The sequence below is a fragment of the Melospiza georgiana genome, chromosome 6 (assembly GCF_028018845.1).
Source record: "Melospiza georgiana isolate bMelGeo1 chromosome 6, bMelGeo1.pri, whole genome shotgun sequence".
NCBI lineage: Eukaryota > Metazoa > Chordata > Aves > Passeriformes > Passerellidae > Melospiza > Melospiza georgiana.
In genome coordinates this window covers 9157633-9180915 of record NC_080435.1, presented here as the reverse complement: position 1 = coordinate 9180915, position 23283 = coordinate 9157633, and the positions used below count along the sequence as shown (strand labels likewise).

The following is a 23283-nucleotide window of genomic DNA, read 5'->3' as shown; positions in this document are numbered from 1 at the left end:
ATGACAGGTTATCTACAAAGCAGGGATCATTATCTCTCTTTGGATGATTGTTTCCTTTCAACCAACTAGGTCTATACCAGTGAAGGCAGAGCGCTCATCAGGCACCTTAATTGAACTCGCTCTCAAGTGCTGTATCTTTTTCAATTTTGATTACTTCTCTTAGTGATATTTGTTCCTAGTTACAGGGTCTTCTCTTGGCTCCTTTATGTGTTTTCTCCTTAGAACTCCACTTGCAAAAGGGTTTCCAATTTCAGATTGGAAACTACTTCTCCGAGTGCATCCCTTCAGTGTGAACATAGCAGAGGTTCCTCTCACGCTTGCCCTTGTGGTGGAAATTCGCTAAATGTGGTGAAGTTCCACTGACTGGATGTATTGGCATCACTTTACTTCCTTGACTTTTGAGACAAATACAGATGAATACTTTTCCATTAAGCCCAGGTACCTACTGAAGCAGTCTGAGAGCCCAAGGGTCATGACTGCTGAAAGAGAGCAAACTCCTCTGTCTGCGGTCTGGAGCTTTGCATCCATGAGGAAGATTTCTGGTGCTTTTTGCCTCATGGGACAGCAGTTATTTTGGATTCTGAGTAGATTACTGTCAGATTGTCCTAGCAGGTTAGGGATGTAAGGCCTTCATTGCCTTGATCCTGTGGAATGAGAGTGCTTTTCCCTTCTTCCTGGTGCCTTCCAAGCCTACCATGGGCTTCATGTAAAGTTTGTTCCAGTGAGCCAGGTGCTTCTCTGCAGTTGGCTGGATGTGTTCATCCCTTTCAGCCAGTAATTCTTGTAACACCACGTCATTTCCTCCAGCAGAAGGCTTAAGTTGCCTGTGAGCCTGAACCTGGCAGCTTTTTGCTAGTGATTCCTGTGGTGTCTTTGGTGTCACCACACCTCACTCTATGCTCATGAGATCTAGTATGAGATTTCTACTGCTTAGAAATCACACCTGGAAGTTGAGAGTTCACTGATGAATTCTGCCATACCTCTGTCTGACAGAATCACTGCTGCTTTGCATTCTCCTGCTAGAACAGTGGACAGCTTTAAACCACTTCAGGTTGTGGCTGTACTGTGGTGTAGTGTTTTGAGGTTTTTGGGTCTGTGTGTTTTGTTGGTTAGCTGGGATTTTTTTGTTGTTGTGGTTTTTTAAAAATTCCATCAGAGTCCCATTCTCATCAGCTTCTAAAGGCAGTGAAGGAGCTTTACTGGAGCAATGACAACATACACAGTTTTTATGTGTAGGTCTGAAGTGTCAGAGCCACTTTGAACTGTGGACAGATACATTGTTTCTACTTGTAGTAGTCACAAACATAATTTTCATTTCAGAGTAATTCAGATATGTAGCTGTCATCCTGCAGACACTTTTCAGTTGAGTTGTTAGATCTCATTTTAAACTTGCAGTGGCAGGTCTGATTTGATGACCAGGGTATGCTCTGGCCCCATCTTAATTTCTTCAGATAGCTTCCCTAAAAGAGTTTTAGAAGTAAATTAACCTTAATACCTATGAGTAGTACAAAGTAAGAGTGGAGCCTTACTAAAGGGAGGAAGTATTGAGTTGCAACACAGGTGTTCAAGTGACCATGGATATCTCAACTTGGCATGATAAACTTCATTATGGATAATAATATCTTTGCTCTGACTTGCAGAGGTAGTGTAAAAGTTCTGTAAAATATCCACTGTTTGTTTTCTGTTTTATAAATGTGCCTATCCACCTCCATTAGATGACTGAGAAGATAGCATGGTGTGAATGGAATTAAATAAGAAATCACATGGAAGTATTTATCCTGGTTTTCCCCTTTGTATCTCTATTTAAAATTGTAATTTTTTCAGACTTGCTGGTCATATATTGTTGAGATGTTTGATGAATTTTGCAATTGCTTTGATTAGGATACTAACTAGGAAGTGATTTATGACTATTCTAATGTCTCCTATTTTGTCTTCTTGCAGTTAGCAAGACGTGGAATGAAGGTGGTTCTAATCAGTAGGTCAAAAGAAAAACTGGACCAGGTTTCTACTGAAATAAGTGAGTTAAAACTTCTTCCCTAAACTTCACTGGCATGCTTATAAATAAATGCAATTGCACATGAATTTCATACATGCTAATATATACAGCTCTGATTTTGAAAAGAGTTTGCTCTTGTGCACAGTGCAAATGTTACAGATATAAGTGGTAAAGGCCTTGCAGTTCAATTTTACAGCTCTTCATATTTAACTTCTGAGAACAATAGGGCTTAATTCTGAAATAAGTACTCCTAAAACTGTTAGTCTTCCATAAGAATAGCTTACCAGGCCAGACTGAAATACCACCTATTCACATAGTAGTAGTTGTCTAAAATCATAATAAGGCAAGAAACATGCAGTCATTTCTCCATCTGAATATTCTCTCTGTTTGAAGCAAGTTTGATTTAATGGGGTCCAGCCATAAGAGTGGTTTCTTTGCAACTAAAAGTTGTTGAAAGTGTTTTCTTTGTTATTTGCTGTCTTATCAAGTATACAGATTTATTGTGGGTAGCTTGCCCCATCTCCCTCTTTTTTGTTTTGTTTGAATAAACTACTCAAATAATATATTAGAGACCTGTAAGCTCTTTTGAGGTGATGAGTGTTCATAGTCATAAGAATATATGGAATGAGTTAATGTGTTTAAGAACGTGTATTAGGGATTGTTTCTTCAGTAAGTGTGTAGTAAATGGCTGTAATGGAAAAATAAGGGAGCAACTTTAGTGTTTCAATCACAAATGGCTATTTCTACAAGATCAGTTAGGAAAAAAACTTCCTCAAGTCTCATGCTGACAAATGATTTCCCAATCAGAGCAAAGTATAATCTAAACCACAAGAATTCCTCTTGTAATCTATATCTCTTTTATTAAGGCTTATTTCATGCAAGGTTATTAGTTTGTGCAGTGTATGTCAAGATAAAGTGAGAAATATAACCATGTGAAAAGGTTTTGATAAGCAGGAGTAGAAGTTGTGTACTATAAAACAGATTTCTCAGCATAATGATGTTGGGCAAAGAAAGCTTTAAGGTGATGCTTCTGTGCTACCCTCTCTTGTCTTGTTTAGGCTTTTTAAAATGGTTTACTCTCTTTCCAAGGTCATAAATGTATAATTTTCGCTTAAATTTACTAAAAAATTCTGTGTATTTGTTAGTGGCACTGTTTTACTATAAAGCGTAATCCCCTAAGTAAAGAGTCAACACACTGTGCTGTATGAAGTTGTAAAGGATTGCTGAGTGAAAGTAAGGATGACTGAAAAACTCAAGGACTTCAACTTGCTAAACAGTAGCTGTTGTACTGAATCTGTAAATTCAGAACATACAGTTCTGTTGATATCAATGTCACTATTTCTGGCTTTTAGTGTCCAATGTAAGATAACATATCAAACTGTTTTCTAGACAGAAAATTATTCTTTCTTATGTGTATGTTTAAGTTGTAAAGAGCATTCTTTCTTAGAGCAAAGTTGTCATCAAGTTCTATCTTCCCCTGATTTGGAAGTAAGTGGCATTGTTCATTAGTATCCTTCATTTAAGGCAGTCACGGCAGTGTCTGGACCTACCTGTGACACTGTGGGCAGTGTAGTGACAGTGTAAATGCAGCAGAATAGGTGTCACTGCCTGGGTAACCTGTCTCACTGCTGATGCTTGCTGCCCATACATAAGGAAGCTACAACAAAGGGGTGTTTTTTGGTGGTTCACTGCAGTAGCTGGATGATAGTTTGCTGCATTTGTGTGGGCATGTGCAGTCACGTTTCTAGCAACGTTACATAAACTTGTTTTGCTAAGTCAAGCTATAACTGAAAGAAGTTTCTACAAATAGTCTTGTTCAGGAATCAAACACCTATGCATGAAGTGGCAAGCTTCTTGAGGGTGGTCATAACCCTTTCTGTAACAGTCTGGGTATCTCTTTCTCCCTGGGAATTAAGCGTGATGCTGACAAGATAGATAAATCTACTGCTTTGAGCTTCAGCACTTACATGGTAGCTGCTGGGGGAGGGTCTCAGATTAAAAAAATAGGTACATTTCCCTATGTGAAGCAGCCTGTAATACATAATTACTGTTAGGCCTTACTCAAACATTTTTCTGCTTCCTTTCCTAAACCATTGTGAATTGAGATGACTCATGCTGGGTTTTCAGAACGCTTCTTTTGACAACACTGAGCTACTGAAAAGTATACCTTGTTCATTGTGGCATCTACTGAAGGGTTAGGATAGTCTGCATGAACAAGCAAGCCTGAGTTGCACTTTCAGATCCTGCTAGGTTTTAGCTGGACAGAATTGTCTTGTATTCAGTCCCATGTGGTCTCTGCAGTCTGCTTAGATGTTGTCATATATAAGGTGGGTGACTTTTTTAATGCTAAGTCTGTAATTACCTAAACGGTTCCCTTGCAGGCTTCTAAGGTAACTTTAAACTTCTTTATAGTGGTCCATTGTTCTTCAAATTGGCACAGAGCTTGCTCCTCTTGAGTAATGACTCTTAATCACTTTAAGGAAGAATAGCTGTTTAACTAATTCCAGTTCTTTGAGTTGCATGATTCTGTGCATGTTTTCAGTTTGCTCCTCCTTTTCGTTAATCAATCTCATGCTTATCCTATTGAATGGATAGATACACTCTGCCATAAATAATGACAGGGGTTTTCAGACTCAGGTGTGTTCGTTCTACTTCAGAAGGCTCATCTGCTCATAGGGTAGACTTCTACTAGGAGTGACATCTATTTACAAAATACAAGTTGTATAACCACCATCATAAGGGAATATGTCTTTCTGCATGTTAAATGCCAGCTGACCTGGAGCTGATTTTTTTTTAATGTGCATATGCACATTAAAGTGGCTGAATTGATGTTATAGGAACACCACATGTTCTGAATGTGCAGCTCAGTTTGAGCAACAAAAATTAGTGGGTTAATTACAAGTTTTTGAAGACTTTATAAGATTTTTCACTGTGTTTTCAAGCATGCTTTAAAGCTTTTTTTTTTTCAGAGTACTTAGGTGTTGTAGGATTTGCCGTAAAAGAGAAATTCTGCTTTTTGTTCCCTAAGAAATATGGATATAGGGATAATATAGGACACAATAGGGAGAATATTGGATAATAGGGATACTCTATTAAGAAATAGAGTGTCAGCCACTGACTGAAGAAAAAAAATTTAGAATTTCCTCTTCAGTCATCATGGACAACCTTTATGAGGAATTATATAAGTTTTATGGAAGTATATTAGATCTTTTAATCAAGTTGTCAGGCACAAGCACAGACTATTAAGGTCACTGTAAAGAAGGCTTCTCTAGTTTAGTTCATGCTGCTTCACTGTTCCACCACTTTTCTGAAGTGTCTGTTGCATTGCATTGTTAAACACTTCCAAACATTCAGGGAGGAACGGGAAGAAAATTTCTCTGTGAATGGAGACAATTGTTTGAGTGCCACATAATGAGTCTATTTCCTGATTTGCTGTATTTAATAATGAGCATGGTCCAAGACATCTCAGGTGCTCTGTGCTAGCAGTTGGTTCTTGAACCATGGATTTGCAGGCAGAAAAGCTTCAGTTACTGCACTGGATAAGTTTGTTCTGAGGGAATTGAGAACTACTTTGCTGTAGAAACTCATTACCCAGGGCCTGCAATATGAAGAATGTAGTGCAGACCAGATAAGCAAGGAAAAACTTCAGTTTGTCTATAGGGAAGTTGTCAAAAGAATTTGGTATTGGAGTCCATTGTTAGCTGGTACCTTCACAGGACACTTCATGGAGTTGAGCATGAGCTCCAAGAGCCAGGAAAAAACTGCTACTGCTTGCTGGTGTTTCTACTTACAAGTCTGAGTAACTACTTACTTGTAGGTGAGTGCATATAAAAGCAAAATGGCAGATTTTGTCATCAGTTATTATATAATGAAAGGAAATTCCTATTTACTGCTTTCAAGTTGGTGGTTTAGTTTTACACACACAGACGATAAAATTGGCTCCAATTAAACTGTTTGAATTTAGAGAAATCAATTGTTTTTCCAATGTATTCTCAAAAATTAATATTTAATTGGAATACCCTATAAGCCTTTCATATTTGGAAACTACACACATACAGCCTTACATGCATTGGGAACTAATGTTCAAAACTTGGATTCTGCTACATGTCTATAAGAAAGTACAAGTTTCTTCTATAAGGAAAGAAAGGTTTTTGGCAATTTTGCAAAAATCTATGTAGCTGTTTCATTCCAGTAGCTTTCCTCAGCCCAATGTGTAGTGTGTCTAAGTTGCTTGATCATGGTAGCTTCATCTTGAGCTACTCTCTAACCCTAAGATTTTGGGTATCGTTAACTGGTAGCTGTCATGCTTATATTCAGGATCTCTTGTGTTCTAATACTCTGGCATGATTTTTGAGTACAAAAATGGGATGTGGTGCCAAACCCAGAAATGTTTCTTCCCCATTTCCTAGGCGGGTGGGTTTTACAGTTTTCTTCTGCTTTCTTGGTGAGCAGGTTGTGGGCAGCATCCTGAAGCAGACGTGATGCTGACCCCTGTGCTTGTGCCCCATCCCTCACCATGACCCACTGCAGCAAATGGGCCATGCTCCCATGACAAACCTGGCCCTGCAGATGCTCACCTGTGCCTCCCTTGGAGCACTTGGCTCCTTCATCTCTGCCCTGTCGCTCAGATTTCCCCTCTGCTGCACCCCAGTACATCCTCCTCACATTTTGGAGTTGGCAAGTGAGAATATTTGTGTGTAATAGAGGAGGTTGAAATGCAGACAAGTTCTGAGAGGAAGGGGATCTTTTGCAGAGAAATGACATTCTTTGCACTGAAATGACAAGATTCACTTGCCTGAGCTTAACTTGAAGACTAAGTGAATCTGGCAGTTATTCTGACCTTTAGTGAACTATTTTAAGGTAAATGAATACGTTTGCAGCCTTCTATCACCTGAGCCAGGTTCAGGTTGACATACTTGAAATCCTCATATATTTCTTGGACTTGACAAAACGGTTTCAAATATTTTAGACTTGTTTTGATGCACTGAAGTCACCTTTCACATGAAGTTGTAGTGTTGTAGTGTGAGGGTCTTTGATAATGAACTCTTGAATTTAATCTCTGAAGAAAGTTTCCCTTGGATGAAGCGAAGGAAGTTCTCTTGGTTTTGCCTTGTGTGAGCCACTTACTAAAGGAGCAGTTGGTGGGCACTGTAGAGAGTGGACAGAGGATTCAAACTGAATTAACTTTCATTAATTTGTTAATAAATTAAGTAGATGACCCTGATGTAAAAAATAGAGCTATTGGAAAAGGAGCTTATTTTTAATTTTGATTTTTTTGTCTTCTTTAAGAAGAATTCTGCTTCTGTGGCTGGATATTTTTCCCGTTTAATCCTTCTTTTTTTATGGTCTTCTCTTGAATTTTCTCATTGACATTTTGTCTGGATTCATTTAAAGAAATTGAACAGACTACTTAGAGAGCAACACTTGACAGATGCCCTGCAAACTACAGGATGCAGTCCTAGAACTACTTCACCTCTTAGGAGAGTTTTGAGGGAGCAGTCTGGTAGGACCATACACAGGTAAATGTTCTGCAGATGACCAGTGATATCCTTGCAGAAGGACTTCCTTCCCATATAATCTGTCAGCATAGGGAGTAACAGATCATGTGCCACAGGTGGTTTTAAGGATGAAAACCAAGAACTTTATTGGTCAGTGTAGGGGTTCCACAAAGCAGTAGGTGAGTTCGCAAGCTCTAGGAGATGGTGCTTTTTCACACCTGGTAGGACTGAGTGAGTTTCTTCCAGAAGGAAGGTGCTTGCTGTGAACCTCACTGCCAGTGTGTTTCTATGCAGTACTTACTAATAGCTAATAAACCCAGGAAGTCCAGGGAAAGGCATGTATGAAGGTTATTTAAATATGAATGCAGGACTTTGGGTTTCCTTGTCTGAATATAAACGCAGCAGAAGTAGCCTCATGCTCTGTATATTGTGCCTGTAGGATCAGGACTAACTCTGGGACCTAATGGTTTCTTGAGTCTTAAAGCTTTGCATGTTAGGTAATTGGATCAATGGGCAAGTGACTTCCTTGGTACTTTTGAAAGCCAGAGTTGAACAACCAGGAATTGTCTTCCCTGCAAATGTTTGGGGTCACTGCTGCCTCTGCCTGGCAGTAGTTGTGTGGGGGGGATACACTGCATTTTCTGTAATACTCAGGAACATAATGCCTGTCTCTGCTAACAATCCATCTGTAACATAAGCCTTTAGGGATGCCAAAACAAGAGCCTCTGGGCCTTTGAACACCTTGTGTTAACATGTGAGCTGCAATCTATTGCTTATCCCTTTCAGTGTAAAATACACTGAACATCACATGAAAAGATAAGTATTGGATTGTTTTCACATTGGATTGGGTGAAAATCTGTTTTGAAAATTTAGTTTAAGCCAGCTGGTAGAAGCTGTATTACCAAGGGACTTAAAATCAGACCTTTTAAGTGTCCCTGCAAGGAATAGTCTCTCTCTGGCACAAGAAGGGACTATGTGGTGCAAACAGTGCTGTCTTCCTTCTGCAACTTCATTCTATGAATGTGTATTTTAGTCTTATGTCACTTCTTTAGCAGGTTAAGTTCCATTACATCAAGTCCTTTTTATCTGTCAGAGCTGTAAACATCCCTGATAGACTTCTCTACTGAGGAAATAGTGATAATCGCTTCTATGGTTTTTCATGAATATGTTGTGGTGAGGAAAAAAATGCTAGTTAGTTGCTCTTCATAGAGAAAGGAAAATCAGTTGATTTGTTCTGCACAACAAATTCTTTAAAAAAAATCCTTGAATATGAGAAATAAACAATTTTCAAATTTGTGTAGCTGCTGTATAAAAGTATGCCTACTGTAACTCCGTGCCACACTCCCAGTGCTGAGTGGGTACTCTATTTTTTTGAGCAGTAGATGGGGACTAAGTAACAATGGATTTTTCCTTACAAGTAATACTTTGGAGAAAACGGAAAACTTGTCCTTTTAAGTGCCTGACTTTGGGATACAGCAAATATATAACTGTGGATGCTGAATTGGAGCTATAAAAGATAATGCTGAATTAGCCTAGAAACTTGTTTCCCTTTTAAAATTTGCTTTAATTCAAGTAGAGTGACTGACTTAAATGTCTTGAAATTTACTTGAGAGTAAGGGCACAATTTCTTTTTGTTAATCCATGGTATGACAGCTTTCAGTCTCTATAAGTGACACTAAGTTCTTACAGTGTATTTTTTCTGGTCTTTCTGGAATTTATTCTGTTGAGCCTAAATCTGAAAAAAAGATGATGGCTTTTTTAAAATAATTACGGTTCTAATAAGTATATGGCTGAAGAATTTAGACTCCATTTTGCAAAAAATGATGCAAAATTCATGTTTACATGTATACACATGTCAGGTGTACACATTGTCACAGACAATAATAATGACATTAAGGGAAAGGAAATGTTACAGGAAGTATGGGAAATAGTCCATATGCCCTTCCTCAAATGATTAAGTGAATGAAAAATACCTCTCTTCATGCTTAGTAACAACAGCTACATCAATGAATATTTTAAAAAAATCATGGGGGGTTGAAAATAGTGTTGGGGAAAGAGTGAAGGGGAGTTTGAGAAGCTGCCTACTGCACAATAACAACCTTCCCACGCTTCACGTTGTGCATCCCCCTGAAATAGCTGGGGATTGTGCCCTAGCCCCTCCTCGTGCAGCTTCAGCCAGAGTGGATATTTCGGGGCTGTGCTGCAGAGAGCTATTCTGGGAATCACCACTCCTGGCAGCACAGCCCAGCACGGCTCAGCACAGCGCAGCGCGGGGGCGGCCGCACGTGCGGGGCCGCGGAGCCCCCCGTGCCTGCACACGGGGCCGGGGGTGCGTGGGGAGCTCCGCTCGCCTGGCTGCCTGCAGGCGCTCCAGCACTGCCAGCACTCGAGGGTGCAGCCCCCCTGGCTGCCAGCCTCTGCAGCTGTTTGTCACAGCCTGCTTGATTTTGTGTTTTTAGTTAGCTTGGTAATTAGAACGAGCTTGATTTAGAAAAGCTTGCGATGCTGAGCACAATATTTGGGTGAATGGCCTTATTGATTGATCCTGCGTTGCTCAGAATGTGTTTCTGACTTGGTTAGTGTGTTTTAGAAATTGTAATGTATTTTGATGTAATGGAAGTCAGAGGAGAGCAAATGGAGGCAATTATTAATAAAGTGTGTTTTCCCTCTGTTTTGTAGTACTGTACATACACATTAAAAACTTACGCACCCAAATGGCTCAATGGTTTTTGGACTTTGGCTCGGAGAGCTGAAGTCATCTGTGAAAGCTGAGAAGTGATGAACTGACTTTTGTATGTCTGTGTATATTGAAACTTAAAGAACATTGAAACTTAACAGAACATGTAAATTAAGATCTGTCATTGTTTTACCTGCTCCACAGTTGTATGTGATTAGATTTTTTTAAAATATTCTCTCTTTTTAAGGAAGCTATTTCTGTGACATTACATGTGCAGCTATTGCGCTATGTAAGGAATTCCCTGGAAGTCCTGCATGTGTACTTGAATGAAAGGAATTGGAACCCATTCCTAGAGGCTTTGACCAAGTGTTCATATGCATATACTTAAAACAATTTATGGAAACATAGCAAATACTGTTAAATTGTGGGCAGACATCTTAAGTTATGCAGGAACAGCATAGGCTTCCTCTTCAACAGGTGCAACAGAGCTTCCTTGTAGTGATTTCTTCGATTATCAGTATTCAGCTTTAGAGTTTCAGACCCTTCAAAATGTTCAGAAAAAACTAGCTCTTGTTATACCCAGCTGATTTTAACATGCTTCTACGTCTGCTACCACCAGTCTGGAAGTACTTGATACTTCTGGAAAACAAATTCCATCCATTCATGACGCTATGAGTTACTTCTGTGAACTCTGAAAGTCCCAAATTGGATACATTCCCAAAATGAATGGCTCTCCCTTAAAACCAACCAAATACTTTGTAGAGCTCTCAGCAGCCACTCTATACTCTTAAATTCTTCATCTCTGTCCTGCATAGAGTACTAAAAAGCAGGAGGTTTTAATGTTTTGTTTTCATCTCTCAGCTTCTTACCCTATATTGAAAGGTTACAAACTCTGTTTCTGGAGACTGAGTGCTGGATTAGGATGAGTTTTACCACTGCTGTGATACTGGGAAGATGGCATCTTTATTTGTGGATGTAGTTGATTCTCCTTACCTAAACAAATTTGTCCTCTCCTGTATGATGAAAAACAGAGAGCTGTTTTTCTACTGCTTAGAATTTCTGACTGTCCTGAAGCTAAAGACTGAGACTTTTATATTTCTGCAAACAGTTGAGTTATACTGTATCACTGCGATGGCAATATTTCTATTGGCTTTGAATGTAAAGTGGTGAGATGCTTCGCTTCTAGCAAGAGTTTTTAATGTCCTTTCCCTGATCTTGGAAGAACCATCCCCATTACCTGCTTACAATGTGGGCCTTGTATCTCAAACATCTCTGCAAAGTTGACTGGTTTTGCCTCAAGGTGCAAATTCAAGCTGTTCCAGCAAACTGCTTTGAAACAGGTGCTCCAAGAACTAATGTTATTTTATTAGGGATGAAGATCTTGTAATTTTCATGTGTCCCAGCAAGACTTTGTACGACAGACACCCTGACACTGCTTCTCTTTGGTAAACTGAGCTGCTTCTCCTGACCACCACACTGGTGTATGTTTGCTGTTGCATCGAAATACACAGGCTGGCTCCTCTTGGGGAACCTTCTTTCAAGCGCAGTTTATCTGTGTCTGAAAACTTCCTTAGCATTTTCTTAGCCAAGAACCAAGATTTCAGGAGGGCTGCTGATTTCAATTATTTGCAAACTTAAAAATACTTTAAAACAAATTTTAAAAAATTGAAAATGGTTGTCTCTTTGCCATTTTACAGTTCTTTGTTATTATTTAGTGTAGCTCGCTGTAGTTTCTAGCTTTCTGCTTTATTTTTTTTTTTAATTACAGTGTGATTTTTTTTTTCCCCCTGATGTTCTAGGCAATGTGGTGTTATTTTGCAAGTGAATCTTTTTAGTAGACAAGGTGTGCCCTACTTCTCCTGATAGTTAAGATTAGCATTTTCCTTGCATAGCAAGACTGGATACGTTTCCTGTAAGTCAGACATATCTGGCCCTTGGAATTAAGTTTTGCTTCACCTACGGATATTGTAACTGACGATCTTAGATGAGAAATCAGGCAGGTGTTGTCCTGTTGGCTGTTCCTCAGGATGGTTGTAAGGTTTTCTTATGCTTATTTGGAATAAGTAACACCTTAGCTAAGGTTTCAAACACTATTTGGAGTCCTCTTCTGAGGATACTGAAAGTAATGTGTCCTTCAAGGGTTTGTGTGTGAAAGTGTTTGTACTTCTGTTGGTGTGAAGAATGTAGTTAAATAGTGTATTTGTTTCCAGACTGTCTCATCCTGTATTGTGCAGAAATGCACAATGGGAATGTGACTCAGTAAGTCAGTAGTTCTTTTACCACTACAAAAATAGCCACTTTTTCAGTTCCCTTATATTCCCCTTTCAGTGTGTATCTTATGTATTGCTTTTGTTTGCATGACCACTGTATTGGACTGCACTGTGCCTCTGCCTCTGGAGTTTGTGTTCTTGGGTTGCTCTCTGGATCTTGGGAAGAATACATCCCAGTATCTTCTGCAAAAGTTCATTTCATCTTTTTGTCTTGTACACTGTTTACACCAGCCTGCTCTCACTATTGGGACTGTTGGTTCATTTAGCCTTTCCACAGCTGTGAAAATTTGTTTATGGTCAACAACTTATTTCTCAAACGATGCTGTGATTGCAGAGGATCAGGTCTGCTTTTCTTGGTTTACCAGAATACTTTTGAGCACGGTTGGTATCTTGCTAAATGATCAGATGTCTTGGCTAAGGTAATACAGACCCTGTAAATTAGCTGGACATGTGAATATTTAGGTTCAAACTTATTTGTAGGGTCAATATTGGTCTCAACTGAATTTTTTAGTAAATGAGATGATTAGGACACTAGTGTGTCAGAACTGGGAATTGTGAAGGAGATCTGCTGAATTTCCTTTCCCATCCTACGGATAGGTGATGACTGACGGTTGCACAACTACTGACAACCTGGTGCTTGTAATATTTAGTCTCCTGCTAAGGAGTATTTGAAATACCAGTTCCAAAGACAAAACATCAGATCCACTTTTCAAAATATCATCAGGAATGCTGGACATGCTGGCAGGTAATGGCTCTTTCAGGTCCTCTAGCTGTGGCTGCAAATACTGGCTTATACCCTTCTTTCACTCCCTGTGGCTCTCAAGTATCTTCTGGTCCTCAAGGTGAAAGCTCCATTAACGAGTTTCAGATTTTCTCTTGGACAGCAGTAGCCCAGATACCTGATATCCTAGATACCCTGGATAAGGACATAGCCTACTTGCTTCTTTCTCTATTACTCTACATCTCAGTGTCTTTTTGGCAGATAAAACAGCAACGTGCTCTACTCTGTTGCAGCCCATCTGTTTGAGAACATCTTAATCCTTAAGATCAAGGAAATTCCCTTTTCCATTTTTTCATGCAGAGCAGAGTACACCTGCTCTTCTCTGCACCTCGTGCTCTGACTACTAGACCAAGTTTACACGGAAGTGACTTAATGCTATTTGCATTGTCATTTGGTTTTTCAGGTGTATCTCATAGTCTTTTCTCTGATGTAGGGGATCCTCCCATCTATTGCAGGTTCTGCGACAGAGCGCAGGGTATGAAAAAGTTACAGGATACCTGGAAGCTGTTGTGAAATGGGAAGGGAGGGTTTGACCAGCTGGTGGTATCTGCAGGGGCAAGACAGTCTTGTGTGCTTGTGTGAGCAACTTCACAAAGACCTTGTCCACTCTGGCTATACTAGTGGGCAGCCTTCTACTTCTCACATGGTTTTATACCTTGTACTGTGCACTCTGCCCTCAAAGGATGCTGCAGCTCTGTATAGGTGTATTGCTTAACTGCCATAAGTGTAATGGCTCTTTGCTCATTTTCTAAAGGATCAAAGAAGGGCCTCATATAAATAGTAGTGCGAACACTTTTATTTTTGTTTTCTATTTATAGTGTTAGATATAGTAATATGTATGTATTATTTCTGATAGTATTCAGATTTGTCTTTACTTTGTCCTCTCACTATCTCTGCAGTGATTTCAGGAAGCTTTAAAGATGGATTGGTGGCAATCCTAATGAAGAGTGTTTAGTATAAAAAGGACAGTACCAATTGAGCAAGTTTGTGAGAATGGTGTTTGGGTCCTTTAAACAGCTTGCATTTCACAAAGCATGTGAGTGGCAGTGACAACAGCTGCACTCCCACAAAACAGTTAAAAATGGCACGTGTGTAAAGTGTGTGACTTGGGCTTTGCCCATCCAGTCCACTTGCACATATGAGATGAGCCTCTAATGTTGTCCTTAATATTGTGTCCTGTAAAAAACCAAATGTGTGTGCTAAACATTAGAGCAGCTGTGTTCAAAAATAGACTATTTCTATGCCCCCCCTCCAGTGTTGAACTTGATTTTCTTCTGACGCGATCACAAGGCTGCTGCTGCAGTAGGGGCTTAATGCTATTTACGTCGTCATTTGACATAGCAACATCTCTCAGGGGATTTTTAAACAATGCAGCTGTTCAGGAGAGATGAAGAGGTTGAGGATGGGAAAAGGAGCAGAAATAATTTCATCTGCCATTAGGGATATTGGCGGGGGGGAGGGGAGGCAGCGAGCAAACCAGTGAGTTCAGTAGATTCATGATTCTGCATGAATGGATGGCAGGATCATGGGAGTCACGGCTTTCCCTTGAATGGGAAGGAGCATCATGGGAATCTGGCTGCTTCTAATCTTTTTTGTGAATGATTCTTTTCCTTTAACATGGCACTGGTTTTTATGAATGGCTGGGGGCAAAGTGCTGCAAAATCCTTCTTGAGCTGTATACAGGTCCCTTAAGGAATGCTGGGGTGGGAGTCGGGTGCAGCAGAACAGAGATGCTGCAATGTTAAGCTACTGTTCTGTTCTTTTGAAGTCTGAGAGGACATTGTACTGCTTTTAAGTCAATATAATTTAGCTTGATGAAAGCAGAGTTGCTTTTTATATGAAGTATTTTTACTACGTTCCTTCTTGTTTTTCAAAATGTAGTTGCCTACGTGTATTTTTCCTGTTCTAGTAAGGCTGGAGATGACAGCACATCAGAAGGGCTTTGGAATGATCAGATTTGAAGTTCTGCTCTTCTTGTTCACCCACACATTCTCTTTTTGGTACATGTTCAAAAAACTAAAGATTCAAAATGTTTTATGGGACCAGAAGTAAGAATGAAAAGGGAGGGCAATACAGAATTGTTTTGATTTGTCTGAAGCAATTAATTTGCCATTTGGCTTAAGTTGAAAAAAAATGTTCTTGTCAAGCTGTACGTGAATGCTGTTGTGTACATGTGCTTCCAGATTTCTCCATTTTTCTGTTCTATGCAAAAATGTATCATTTGCTATCTTGCCACCTTTCTTGTCTCTTACAAATAAAATGTGCAGAATCATTTGAGAATTTATGTTGTCATCAGAAGTGGCTTAATGTCATGAACTTCTGTGCAGGTAATGTTAAAATTCAAGGATTCCTCTTGCAGAGGTGAAAATGTTCCTGTGTAATGCTAGCTACTTAAAATGTTTTGTGAAACCTAATAACTGATACAGTCTTAATATCTGAATGGTAAACTATTTCAGACTTCTCAAAACTGTTTTATTCTAGGGGAGAAGTACAAAGTGGAAACAAAAGTCATTGTGGCAGACTTTGGAGAGAGAGAAGATATTTACAATGGAATCAAAACAGGATTGGAAGGCCTGGAGATTGGTGTTTTAGGTTTGTATCTGATCTTTCTAAATCTTTCATTGTGGTGTTTTGTCTTGACGTGTCTACTGACTTCTTCCCATATTGAAGTTTATTGAGACTAATTCACAAAAGCTGTTATTTGTCTGACTAGGGCTATGTTGCTGCACGCTTGAGGTGTTTTCTAGCTTGCTGTTGATACACTACATGAGATGGTGCTTGCATGTGGGCCTACTTTCTAGGAACTTATGATGTTTATTAAATGTGTTCAGTGTGTTATTCTGTGATTGTTAAAGGCCTTTGACTGCAGCTTGTGACTGCAAACACTGATGTGAACACTCGGGGTTGTTGAGCCTGGAGAAGGTCCCTCTCCAGGGAGACCTTCTTGTGCTCATTCAGTACTTAAAGGAGGCTTGTAAGAAGGATGGGGACACTTTTTAGCAGGGCTTGTGTAATAGGCATGTTGCAAGGAGCAATGGCTCTAAGCCAAGGGAGTGTATGGTTCTATTGTATGTATTGTATGGTTCTATGATGTAATGCCATCTTAGGTCCTAAGCAAGCTTCACATACTTATCTTAGGAGTTATTCAGGTAGGAGTACAGCCCTGTGGGAGAGCCATGAACTTTTAATTACAGAGCTCTTGAAATTCAATCATTACAATAGAACATCAAGTAACTGTCTCCTGCTTCCAAAGTCCTGAGCCTTTTCTGTCCATGTTGGTAAGCTGTTTCTTTTGCTGATAGGACAATATGCATGAGTATGGTTTGCTACATCACAGGAGTGTAAGTGGTGTGGGAATCCCTGAAAAGACAAGGTGATCCCTCCAGTTGCTTTGTCAAATGTAGAACTGAGGTGATTTCATGTAGGTGTTCTATCACAAGCTAAGAAGAGTTTCAACATACCAGCAGCTTACCTGAATCCTTTTTGAACAGGGGGGTAAAGGCAATTACTTCTTGGTTTTCTGTTTGGTTTTTTTTTTTTCCCTTGGAAACATATATATTTGTGCATATCCTGTATTTCTGTGGTTAGTCAGTATAGGGATGAGAACCTGTGATGGTTAAATACATGAAAAAAATCATGTGACTCAGACATCTACTAGAACCTGTCATCTGATAAAGCACTCCTCACTACAAAACTCGTTTTACTAATCTGAAGTGCAGTAATTGGAGCTTTAACTGTGGGGTGTTTTAGGTGTATTTCAAAACAAATTTGTTATATACATGATAATATACTGTATGAACTTTGTTGCTAGTAGATGAATCTTGTTGTCCAATGTTTGAAAAGAATGCTTAAGAAAATAGTGTATATAAAAAGGCAATTAAAAAATAACATTAAAGGATAAACCCCAGAATGCTCCCTACTACTTCTAACAGACTTGAGTACATACAACTCATGGCATCCAGCATTTAATTGCTATAAAAATTCAAAGCCATTGAAGTAACTTCAACTGCCAAGGATGTGTTTTGTGTAAAGAGTAGTCGTGACAGAGCTGTGAATGCCTTGTTTCTTGTTTCTGAAGGAAATAAGTTCCAAAGAAACTTTGAAGAGTAAAATTAATGTACATTCTAATCTGTCCTGTCAAAATCCACTCAGGGACTCTAAGGCTTGCAAGCTGCCTGTCACGTAGCAATTGCTGCAGACTGGTAGAGGATTTAAATGTCTCAAAACACCAGCAAACCTTTTACTGTGCTAGGTACATATCCACACTGGAAGGGTTTTTATTATTTCTTAGGCTGTGATTAGGTTATGGTGATCTACAAAATAATGAAAATCTGACTTTTTATAGCCTTGCACAAACTGGGTACTGAAGCAGTATGTGTGTGTCAAGTTTTGTGTAAGCTCATTACAGAAAACAAAGCACATTCCTTAAACAGAGCCTGCTTCTTGCTTTTATTTGCTTGATCACCTAGGCTAAAAACATGGTAAAAATGGCAATTAAATGCTCTGGAGTTGTGTATTCCCTAGCTGAGTTCCTCTGCTTTTTTGTTTTTCTTGCAGCCATTGTCAGTGTAGGTTTACAAAAACCTCTATTCTAACTAGTCCCCTGCAGTTTTAGTAGTTCTTGTGCCCAAGGTCACCAGATTACATGATATGTGGGTACTGTCTTTCCCCCAGATATAGCTGTATTAATAGCAACCATTTCCAATGTAATTTTTCCACACAGATGATGGCTACTCCTGTAGGATAGTATTTTAATACTTTTATGATAATTAATCTCATGCTTTAGTGCCTTAGATTTTAAATTCTGTAATATTTGTTGGAATCCAGACTGTAGTTTTTGTTGAGCTGTGTTTTCCATGTTAGTGTGAGGGAAAACATGGATTTAAATGAGAACAGCCATAAGGGTTGAGTTCTCAGGTTCCAGCATATTTTCTTCTTTCAGGTCTCATCTGGAACAGTAGGTATGAGAAGCATTGGTAGCACAGCACAGTTGCCAGTGATCAGTGCTGATTATTTTTTAACCTTATACTTGGAGACATAGGAGTCTCCACACGTACTACTCAAGAATGAGCTTCTAATTATGGAGTTGCTCAGAGTCTAACTAAAGTACTTACAGATTGAAATCCTTGTAAACTTCTTATTTGGAAGCTTCTTCTCACCCACGTAGGAAGGCTAAAAGAGTTTGCATAATGTTTTGCTGTGTGTTCAAAACAGCGTCTGTCAGTGACTTCGAACATGTGCTAGCTACAGCAATATGTTAAACAAGCAGAGGTGGGAAATCTTCCTTTTGCCATTCTTAAATAGCTCTGATCATTGAAAGGAGTTTGTGCTGGACAGTATCTTACCCTGTTGCTATCCATTTTTTTCTAGTTAGAATATGGTGGTGCAACCCAAAACCTGATTTTTAATGGTCTGTTACAAACTTGCAGCAGAGATGATTGCAGAAAATGGGACCCAGTCAGCAGTAAGGGGTGTGAATTCCGTGTGACTGTCTCTGTAGCATGAATCATATAAGCATTCTAAATTTGGACAGAATTGCCAAGATTAGTCCCATAACCCTGCCACAATTCATAGCCAGAATCCTTTCTAGAGAGATGGAACGAAAAATAGTTTATTTTTGGATGAAAAGACGAAAAAAATTTGGTTCACTCTGGCAGTAGCCAGACTGTATCGCCTTCCTTTTAAAAACTTTTCACTCTTTCTAAATACAGCAAATGTCTGCTGGGATTTTGCCAACTCTATGTTCCCCTCAATTCCTCACCTCAATTTTTAAAGGTTATCTAAAAGTTAAAAATTTGAAACACACAGCATGACTAATGAACTTCCATTTGTACACTAAGATCTGGACTAAAAGAGCTTGAGGGAATTCCGAATGAAGTTGGCGCACTTTGCCAGAATCTCTTCCTCCTGTTTCTTGCACATCCTGCATCTCTGTTGATACCTAAATTATCTTTCAGGCTGGGTCTTAAAACGATAGCTTTTGGCACAGATGGAGGGGCTATTTTATTTTATTTTTTGAAAAAGGCATCCGTGCCTTTTGACGACGTTTCTTGTCCCCGTGCAGATTCTGCCTGGAGGTGCACAGTGCTGCTGAGCATACACAGCACTTTGGGATTCTCTGGGGTGTAAGACACTATATAAATGTAAAATGTTGCCACAGCAACCACATGTCACGCGATTCACTTGCGTAAGATGAACAACAGATACTTAGGAAGCGGAGATCCCTTTTGGTTGCTGCTTTTTGTCTCCATATCAGTGTGCTCTGCGGAGTTCGAGGCTGCAGAGCTGCTCTGTTTTCGAACAGAATGACAAGTTTTCTCCTGTTGGGGCCGGGATTTAGAGAATGGGTTGTTGGTTTCACGTCCGAGAATAAAACCGTGCCAGTGTAAAGTATCGAAAAAGCCGAATCGAGGAGGTTTGAGTGATTCGGTGCAGGCGTGGGGGTGACGGGGAGGGGGGTTTCCCGCGGCATCTCGGCGCAGGGCGGCCGGGCAGCGGCGCTCCGCTCCCCGGGGCCCCGCCGGCGGCTCCCCCTCCCCCGCGGGGCGCGGCGGCGCTCGGGGCGGGGGGCGCGGGACGCGCCGCGCTGGGCTCTGCCGCCACCTGCCGGCCGCGCCGCGCACTGCGCCCCGCTCCCCGCCGCGCCGCGCCGCGCCGCTCCCTCCGCGGGGAGTGCGGCTGGGCTCGTAGCGCGCTTGGGGTATCGATTTATCGGGAAAAAGGTGTGAAACGGCTTCACCGCCGCCCCGCCACGCAGCTGCTCTCTGCCTCGACACCCCGCAGACACCCCCGCTGGGGGCAGAGGCAGCGCCGTGCCCCCCGCGCTGTGGGGCGTGGGTGCGAGGTGTTGAACTCGGCGGCTGGTAAACAATGCAGAATTAACGCTCACGCATGAAAATGGCCCGTCCGTGTGCTCCCGCCCTCCGGCGCGGGCACCCGGGGATACTGACACTGAAGGGAACTCGGCCAAAGCACTTAGAATGTCATAAATGCAACATTTTAAGCATTTAATTGCTTGAAAATTGCCATTAATCAGGGGGCATCCATGTGATCTCATTCATCCTTCTCTTTCAGTCAACAATGTGGGAATATCCTATGCTTATCCTGAATATTTTATTGATATCCCAGAGCTGGAGAAGGTAAGTGCTTTTGTGGTACCTTCTAGTGTTCTACTGGGGTTAGCAGATATTTCAGAAGTATTTAGGTTTGGTTAAGGAACCCACATAATGAAGTTTTCTGGTTAGAATTAAGTGTTCAAAAGCTTGGAGATTTCCATAAGTAGCATAACACAATGCTGATGATGGCAGTCTCACTTTTTGGTGGTGTTCTTTATGGTGGTGTTCTTTATCTCTTCCCTGCTGTTTCTGCTCCTGTCCCTGGTCTCATCTGGCTGTTGTTTATGAGCTGCTTTAGCTTGTCCTGGAGCGCTTCCTATGTGACTGAAGAAGGGAGCAAGCAATTTCATGGATGAAAGCTGCATAGTCCATAACACTTAAAAACTTAATGTGACCATTTTAGACAGTTCATAATGTAGGGACAATCTTGGTTGTACTGGATATATAGAAAACTCTGATTATGAACAATTTCACTGGTGCATGATTTTCATTCTGAAACCCCTGTAGCTCACTGGGTCCACTGTGTTTTCTGCTTAAGTGTTGCTAAATATATCCGAATAAACTTAAAGTCACTGAAATGGTGAAGAGTAAAATAAGTAGTTAATTTTAAAACACGTGTCAAAGGTAAGAATTTATTAAAATTCATAAGTACTGAATAGTGTTAGGAAATAGAGTGTCAGTGTGATACACCTGTGTGGTTCTATATTTAATGCAAGTCCCTAATCAAAGATGAAACCTGACCAAGAGCAATTCATAGACTTTGCTTTGAAAGCCTGTCACTGTTCCTGATACTTTAGCAGGTAGGCAAGGAGAAAAGGCAGATAATTTATCCTGGCACTTAAGCCCAGAGGATGTATAAATATTGTTCAAATAACTTAAAATGAGTAAACCCCAAAACTTTGTTTTCTTGCAGACGATCGACAAAATGGTTAACATTAACATCATGTCTGTTTGTAAGGTAAGTTAGCAACACTTCTTGATAATTGAAAACCAGAAAACAAGGCTCAGTTGTCTGAGGGAATTACTTTGGCCTGTTAGGCTACAGGTTCACTTTTTGTCTTGGAGAGAAACCCAGCGGTTCTAATTGTAATATTGGACTGTTCTGATTGATGTGTGAAATGTAATTTGTTGCAAAGATGCCTATTAGCTATTTGAAAGGAGCAAGGTAAGTACACAAAACAGCACCTAATGATTTTTGACAATTGTTTTACTAGTCCTTGTAAATGCTTCTTTCTTCTTCCCCTGCATCTGTGTTTCTTGGGGTGGGCAGCCCTCATCTCTGCATGTCTAAGGTTTTTGTACACTAGTGAGAAGGTGCTTCATTTTTTTCTGCAAAATAAATGAGCAAGAGGGAAAACCAAACTCACAAAAGCATGCATTAACTTTACTTCAGAAGTTACCTTCACTTTTGAATATTTAAACTGAAGGTTTTATTGAGAAGAAATCAGCATGACTTGAGGCTAAAACATATGGCTGTTCTCTTGCTGATTAACATGAGGCCCGTTCAAAAAAAAGATTTTCATCTTAGTATATCAAAGCTTAAAAAGGACAGAGGAAATAGTTGCTTACGCGTCACAGGGATGCTGTTAGTGTGTTAGCAGTGTGTGCTGATGGAACTCCTTGTGACTATTGGCTGCTAAACCTTCTGCATACAGAATACACTGCATAACAGTGTATCTCTATCAGCTGAGGGTTAACCTTCTGCCTCAAAGTTAAAATGTTAGAGGTTTCAAAGATGGCTCTAAAGATTTTTTTGCAGCTCTTCTGATTAGGTCAAGTACTAAATTCATCTAGTACAGTTCTTTTGGTGAGTCTAAACTCTGGTTTCCATGTGAGGAGGCACAGCACCTCTTAAAACAATGCTTTAATAAGATTCTCACACTTTATTAAAACACAGACAAACAATGAAAATGCAGCCGTTGCATGACTGAATGGGAGTTGGTAATGTCAACTTGCTGCTGCACGCTCTTACATCTGTGTGTGTTTGATTTGACATCTCAGAACTACTTGCTGGAAAGTTAGAAATGCTCTTAACAGTGAGTCTTCAGAAGCATTTCACCTGGAAAATGACTGTGAGCCTGACAAGTACAGATTTTCCATTTGACCAAGAAGGACAGTCCATGGTGTCTTGTTGTCCCCCTACAGGATCAGAGAAGTCAGTTATTAATGAGTTTTGTCTTTAGGAAAATTTCTCTTAAGGAAGTCATTTAAGTTAACAGAGCTGCATCAGGTGTACATCTGAAGAAATGTCATGCACAGACCTCCTCTGCTGAGGTGTGAGGTCTGTGCTGTGCCAGCAGAGGGAGTGCACTATTCAGTGATAAAAGAATTTGGGGTGTCAGTCTTCCTGGGAGCATTTTGTGAGAGTAGAAAAGTTACAGATGAACTACTTCAATATGTGTTTCTGAAGATGGGAGGGTAGAGTAGTAGTTTAATTCAGCATGCACCTGAAGTTCCAGAGATGCAGCTAGACTGTGTTGTTTTCCAAAGTAGACTAATGCTTTAGTTGTAGTGTCAGTGTTTATCAACAATTTTACAAAATTGTCATACAGCTTCTTGTAAAATTTGCATCCTCTCAACCTCTTCAGATTTCTAAAATGGCTATTTTTGCACATGCAGAAACTTACTCAAGATCTGCTTGCTGAGTGTTAATAGTGTTTTTGCTTCTGTTTGAAAACTTTTTCCTTGACTGTGAATAACTCCTGCTACTGCATTTAATCAGAATTTGAGCATAAGATTCCAAGCTTGCAAATGTTTTCTCCTGCACGAGCGTGTTGTGTAATTAAACAGTAGGCATGCCAGATGCTTAGTGTTTTGGGGAGAAGAACACATTAGAGATGTGTGCCATCTGTAAGACACTTTTTCAGGAGAAGCCATAGAACTAGAGAATCGTGGTAGGAAAGAAATAAATTTATGAGAAGTCTGTTTATGGTTTTATGCAGACTT

The 23283-nt window shown here is 40.1% G+C and overlaps 1 protein-coding gene across 1 annotated transcript in view; it reads left to right on the top strand.

Moving 5' to 3' along the window:
- The window catches only part of HSD17B12 (hydroxysteroid 17-beta dehydrogenase 12), an 82323-nt gene that overhangs the window by 33689 nt on the left and 25351 nt on the right, over positions 1 to 23283 (top strand). The window contains 4 exon segments of the mRNA XM_058027262.1: positions 1942 to 2017; positions 15704 to 15814; positions 20297 to 20361; positions 21251 to 21295. Of these exon segments, the coding sequence (XP_057883245.1) occupies positions 1942 to 2017; positions 15704 to 15814; positions 20297 to 20361; positions 21251 to 21295 (297 nt within the window).